The sequence below is a fragment of the Limulus polyphemus genome, unplaced genomic scaffold (assembly GCF_000517525.1).
Source record: "Limulus polyphemus unplaced genomic scaffold, Limulus_polyphemus-2.1.2 Scaffold597, whole genome shotgun sequence".
Lineage (NCBI taxonomy): Eukaryota > Metazoa > Arthropoda > Merostomata > Xiphosura > Limulidae > Limulus > Limulus polyphemus.
The window spans coordinates 946-7,864 of record NW_013666207.1 but is presented as its reverse complement, the minus strand read 5'-3'; the positions used below and the strand labels follow the sequence as shown (position 1 = coordinate 7,864).

At 32.5% G+C, this 6,919-nt stretch overlaps 1 protein-coding gene across 1 annotated transcript; it reads right to left on the bottom strand.

The window, feature by feature from the left end:
- Window positions 1-234: 234 nt before the first annotated feature.
- Window positions 235-6,672, bottom strand: LOC106459361 (tRNA (guanine(37)-N1)-methyltransferase-like). The gene is made up of 2 exons (XM_013918979.2): window positions 6,215-6,672; window positions 235-1,814 (listed from the first exon to the last, which is right to left on the bottom strand). Exon 2 carries the CDS (start codon window positions 1,748-1,750, stop codon window positions 347-349), a length of 1,404 nt encoding a protein of 467 aa, XP_013774433.1. The 5' UTR covers window positions 1,751-1,814; window positions 6,215-6,672; the 3' UTR covers window positions 235-346.
- Window positions 6,673-6,919: the final 247 nt, after the last annotated feature.

Here is a 6,919-nt window from a genome sequence, read left to right as displayed (position 1 = left end):
TTACCCATCATGTTACTCTGACATTTCTTTTATCCCTTTTATTATTGAAAACAAATACAAAAACCAAAATATTATTACAAAGGATAAAACTATCCAATAAAAATACAACAGCTATTATATTTTTCACCATACATGTACTATCCTGCAACTAATAAATGTACGACTTTAACAATGTTTTTAAATATCGTTTTGCTTCATATTTTGCATGCAATAAAGTGTGGTGTTACAAAAAGATTATAAAAAAAAACATTTTATTGTAACAGATATAATTCTGTAGATCTACATGTCAAGCAATACATCAGGAAATTAGCTATAGTGATTAAAACTACTAATTACTTTTTTTTTCCTAATTCAATCGTAGCTTTTTAGGTGAAGGTTCTATGTTTGATTCACAGTTATTCTTGAACAAGATTTCTCTGGGCATTGTGAATGTTACTCTCATCATCTCTTTATTTGGGGCTACACTTCTTACATGTAGTACTTCCAACTGAGAATCACTAGTTAAAGAACATTCTAATACCTGCTCAACCATACTTACAGCAGCTTTAGTTAAAGTTGCTTCCTTGGTAAAGCAGTAACAGTGTATTACAGGCATGACAGCACTATCTCTAACATTTGCATCTTCATCCTCAAATAACCCTTTGAAGACATCTAAAAATTCAACAGCTGAAGCAGGCAAGTTCATAACAACATGGAAATTTCTAGGAATTTTAGATAAACACTCTCTCCACTGTTCAGTAATATGAGGTTTAACTACTGTTCTAACAAAATCTCGTCCATCTAGATTGTACATCTGCAACAAATGTCCAACTTTATTCAACTTGGAATTAGAACATAACCACTGAAATGAATGTGGATTCAAATCATTTGCAAGAACATTACACTTCTTTTTTGCTGCTGGAATTGCAAAAGGTCCAACTCCTGCAAAAACATCATAAAGTGTATCACCAGATTTTAACTTCTCAACAATCCGGGCATGCTCAGTACATAAACGTGGATTCCAATAAACTTCTGAGAAATCAAATTCGAATGTACTTCCGTTCTCTTTCACCTTAACCTTCATGCTGTTCTCTCCAGCCAAAAGCTCCATCTTGAAGTTTCTGTAAGTTGAATCAATGATGTTTACTTTATTGACTACAGTTGTAACACCTTTTATTTTATCTAAGAGTACCTGAGCAATCAACTCTTTGTATTCATTCAAATGTTCTCTGAGATTAAGATGTAAAATATGACCGATAAGACTATATCCTGAAACACCAGGTAAGTTAGAAGGCAGTACAGATTTTAGAATTGATTCTGCTTTCCAATTTTCATAGTTCAACTCCAACTTCTTCCATTTCAATGATTCTTCTGTAACACCAATATCGGCCAATGTCTGTTTCTTAATTTCAGTCAATACATCATAATCCTTAAATTTCAGGGGGTTTAATATAACATGTTTTTTGGTCTCAACTACTTGCAATGGTTTGAAATTTTCTAGCTTGAGTAAATAACATCTGAGTATTTTTAAAGTCTCTGCTGTGGAAGATGAATTAATTTCAAAATAAGGAACATTAATTGTCTTTTTAAAAGCATTCCTGTCAAGTACTTTCATTCCTCTGACACAGGGAGGTGGATCAAGGCTAGTTGAACTGTCTGAAGTTATCTCCATCTTTCTCAAGTATACTTGAAGTGCAATTAAAAACTTTGATTTTTCAAAAAAGAAAGAAGAAAGTTTCTTCAAAGCAAAATAAGGTGTGCCAGTTAACATACTAAACTTGAAAATCAAGCATCTCTTTAATTGTTTGCTTCTAGTATATGAATAACAGCAGAGCCTAAAAGAACCCAGAAAAAACACAAAAGGATATCAATTTATCTTGTAAATAAATAAAAAAGGAGGTTATTTATAACATTCCACAATATAAATTATATCATAAATATTTGACTTACAGATGCAATAGATTTTGTAATAAATACTGGATTATCAACTGTATACAAGTAAAATCAAATCCAAGCATATTTACACTTTAATATCTTACACAATATAATATATATATATATATATATACATGTAATTTAAGGACAACAAGAGACCTGTTGGTCTATCTAGACTGTCCCACGCAATATATTAAATATAATAAAACACTCAAAGCTAGCCCTTATCATTCAAATACTTAACAAGCCTTCTCTTAAATTAACTGCATCGTATGACAACTCCTCCATCCCAAGCACCATTCTAATAACCCTTTTCAATAATTCAATGTCTTTTCCAAAGTAAGGAGCCCAAGACTGAACACAGTATTCCAAATGTAGCCAACGCATGACCTATACAATGAAATTATAATCTCTTTAGACTTGTATTCAATATTTCTGTAGATACAACCTATAATCCTATTTGCCCTACCACTAGGAACAGCACATTGCTTGGATAGCTTCAGAGACAGATAAACTATTACACCAATATCCTTTTCTTTCATGACACTATTAAGGTTATTCCCATTCAAATTATGATAACACACATGCATTATCTTGCATTTATTATAATTAAAACCAATCTGTCATTTATTTGCCCAATTCACTAAATGATCTAAATCCTTTTGTAAAGCAGAAGCATCCTCTTCACAGCTACCAACACCCAAGCCCTTAATATCATCAGCAAATTTAAGTAATTTATTGACCATTCTTTCATCTAAGTCATCGATGCAAATAAAAAAGAGCAAAAGTCCTAAGACTGAGCTCTGGAGTACCCCCACTTGTGACATCAATCCAGTTTGATTGAACTCCATTTATAAACACCCTCCAATTTTTCCCATCCATTCTTCTACCCAAATAGCTAACTTATCCCCCACACATACAGAGAAAAAATTTTTTCAAGGCTTTTATGTGGCTCCTTGTAAAATGGTTTCTGAAATTCCAGATACACCAAATCTACACTCTTACCCTCATCTACATAAGCAGCATTTGCCATTTACTTGCCTAACTCACTAAATGATCTAAATCCTTTTGCAAAGCAGCAACATCCTCCTCACAGTAAGCAACACCCAAGACTTTAATATCATCAGCACATTTAAGTAAGTTATTGAAAATTCCTTCATCTATCTCATTGATGTAAATCAAAAAGAGCAAAGGTCTTAAGACTGAGCCCTGGAGTACCCCACTTGTGACATCAATCCATTTATAACAACCCTCAAATTTCTTCCATCCAGCCATTCTTCTACCCAATTAGCTAACTTATCCCCCACAGAAAAAATGTTCTTTCAAGCCTTTTATGTGGCACCTTGTCAAATGTTTTCTGAAAATCCAGATATGCCAAATTTACATTCTTACCCTCATTTACATAAGCAGTAACCTTTTCAAAGATTGTCAAAAGATTTGTAGGGCACGATTTTCCCTTAATAAAACCATAATGACTATCCAATAAGATTTTAAACTTTGTTAAATGACCTTGCAAACATCTTTTAACAGACTTTCCAAAACGTTTCCCACAATCGATGTAAGACTAATAGGCTTATGATTACTGGGACAATTTTTATCACCTCCCTTGTAATAGAGGAGTAACATTAGCCAACTTCCACTCCTCTGCCACCTACCCACTATTCAAGGACTTATAAAAAGTAGTAGCAAGTGGCTCATATATCCGATCCAGGAGCCTTATCATTCTTTAAACTTCCCAATGTTTTTTCAGTAAGTTCTGAATTAATACATTTATCTTGTTTCCTTCTATCAACTTTTCAATATGAGAAATATTGCTTAAATCTTTATTAGCAAAAACTGAAGACAAAATAGAATTCAATAACCCAGCCATCTCATAATTATCAGATACAAGCCTTCCTTTTTCATCCCTCCAGGGTCATATCCCATCCTAACATTTTGTTTACCTATAATGTATTTAAAGAAATCCTTGCTGTTAAATGTTTATATTTTCAGCCAACCTTTTCTCTCATACATCCTTTTTGATGTCCTAATTTCCTATTTGACCAACTTTCTTGATCTTCGTTAATCTTCTAAATCTCCTGTCAAACCAGTCAATTTAAATTTCTTAAATCTGTGATGCTTTTCTTTAATTTTATCCCTTATACCCTTCGTGAGCCAAATTGTTTACTTGCAGCCACCCTTTTCTTTTTCTTTTTACAAGGAATATGTTTATTTTGAATATTTAAAAATTTTCCACATTTGATCAGTGCCTCCAAATAACTTAGCTTCCCAATTCACAACAAATAATTCTTGTTGCATCACTTCAAAATTAGCTTTTGCATCCTTTGAATTATAAATAAATAAAACTCCAAAATAGATATCGATTAACCTTACCTAAAAATTTATTAACAATAAAAAACAATACCAAAGTGACAAAAGCTCATTTGTAGCATAACAATTGGCCCTCCACGTGATAAACCAACCAATCAAAACAAAACTTCTCTTCACCACCATATTCCTATCAGATGAATTAAACTAATAATAACTATAATTACTAATATCTAAATTTCAAAAATACTTTTACTGAAAATCTAGTCTAGACCTAGGCTTCCAAAGCTTAATATGTTACCCTTAAGATTCAATTTCATAGTTAATTTCACTCACAACTAATCGTTTCCATAAACAACCATGTTGTTGAAAGAAACAAGTTCAAAAATTCATAGAAATAATCATTACTAAAAAACAAGCAAAAAATATATAAACTTATAATAGATCACAATCAATAGTTGTATATTCAAGAAAATGTGCCCATCACTAATATTTCTATATAACTTAAATTTGATAAAGTTCTTCACTAAGTGATAGCTACATTATAGCCACAGCAAGCTGGAATATCTGCACCAATGAACTCAAAACAACCCAACTACACCATACTGTACAACACAGTTCACTTGGAGTGTGTGTTTTTCCAATACCAGATCTGTAGAATCATCACTGACTCTAACCTGGTAGCTGCGTACGAATGACTTCAAATTTATATTACATGTACTATTGACATTCCAGTTTGTACCACAATGTGTTTTACTTCAACAACCTTATATTGGAAATAAACAAGTTATAACATAGGTTTAGAAATGGTTTTACCCCAAATTTTGTAGTAAGGGAAACAACACTGCCGTTAATAAACAACCTTAATATTCTGACCATTGTTTGAACATTGCCATTGACGCTGGAACAATTTTTAAAGTGGAGGTGCTAAAAACCATTGAACATATATATAATGATTGAAAACAAACATCTAGTTGCTGTTATATTAAAACATGTTAATAAAATGAATCCAGCAGCAACAAGTTTATCTATTTAAGTAAAACATTCTTTAACCACAGTTCTTGCCACAAATCTAAAAATCAGGGCACATTACATAATGACTCACCTTATGATTTGTGTCCCAATGTTGGATGTTTGTATTGTGGGTACAGTTTTTTTTCTTTTTTCATGAATTTACATTTAACTAAGTGATATATATATATGTGTATATTGATAAACTGTTTTAGTATAAAACAACTTTGCTACATGTATGTTCTGCTAGATATTCCTATGAATGATGGCATGTTGGAAATAATTATGAAATTTGTGTTATTTCTACACAAGCAACTGCTGCCAGAAATGCTAACACAATTTTCCCTGTTCATGTCTCAAGTACAGCTGGGCAATTAAATTGATTAAATGATATAACAGATTACCTAAGAGTATCAGTTACATCAATTGGTTAAAGTCACGTAAGATATTTGATTGGAAAGAATATTAGTGTGTGTGCATGGACCACTTTCATTAGGTACAATAATCTAGAATTGGTCCCCACTGAAAGGCAATGCAACAAGTTACAACAAATCAGGTGTAAGAACAGGACTACACCCAATACATTTTTTTAAAGGGGTGGAAATGACCATGTCAATTGTAGAGATAGAATGCCAAAACAGTGTTGTAGAAAATCCCATATCAACAGTAGGCACTGAACAGGGACAGATGGGTTTAACACTTTACATTCTCCTCAGTTTGATGAGAATTTTTGGTAAGTATTCCCTGTGAGGCAATGCCAGCCACTAAATGGGTTTTGATGACACTAAGAATAAGGAACATAAGGTGTAGTTCCTCATGTAACATTTGATCTAGTGAGTTTTTGCTACCTCCTGTTTGTTTTTTTCATTGAAGAGCTTGCAAAGTATTGGAATGTGTACAAAAAACATTTTGTATACATGAAAGTACCATGATACATATGAATGACATGGAGATGACTGAAAAACACAACAGGCAAACTAACCACACAAAGCCTCTGGGTACACTGGAGAATAGCAACAGAAATGAGGTGAAAACCAGAGGCCCAGGAAACTGTCCAATGATGTAAGCAATGGGAGGCACATATGTTAGGTGTAGTCCACATCAGTCTATCAAATCTCCAAAAACACCAGTGACAAAAAAGAGGCAGTGACATACTGAAACTTGGGAGAGGAGATGCAAAAACAAAAAAGAGTATGGTCAGACTCAACCAAAGAATATATGCAAGATGGACGAGTTGATTAATTTAATTAGTTAAGGTGGAAGAGTCTCAAGAGGAGAAAATCTGCCACAATGAAAATAGGCAACAGCACTTTCCACAAAAAAAAGAAGCAACCCAAGCAAGTCAGCATTGGACAGGTATCTAATCAGGCTATGTCAAAATGTTAGCTAAATTAAAAGCTTTACTTATCTGGAGTTTATGATTATATCTATTCATAAAATGATTTCTAGTCTCTAATGCACTTAGACATCTGAATTTAAGTACTATTTGAAATGTTGTGTTGTATACATGAAGCCAAACAAATATAATTATCTATATATTTTAAATATTTCTGTTGTGCAATAAAATACATACAATAATATAAATTAGAAATTGAATTAGTTATTGGAAAAGACAGTTGGCATTGCATAGAAAAACAAATTAGGTGTGATTATTAAGAAATGTCAAAAATTTAACCAAGTTTTTGGT

Excerpts from the sequence above, each read along its gene's own strand:
- LOC106459361 (XM_013918979.2), bottom strand. The coding sequence starts at position 1,750 with ATGTTAACTGGCACACCTTATTTTGCTTTGAAGAAACTTTCTTCTTTC.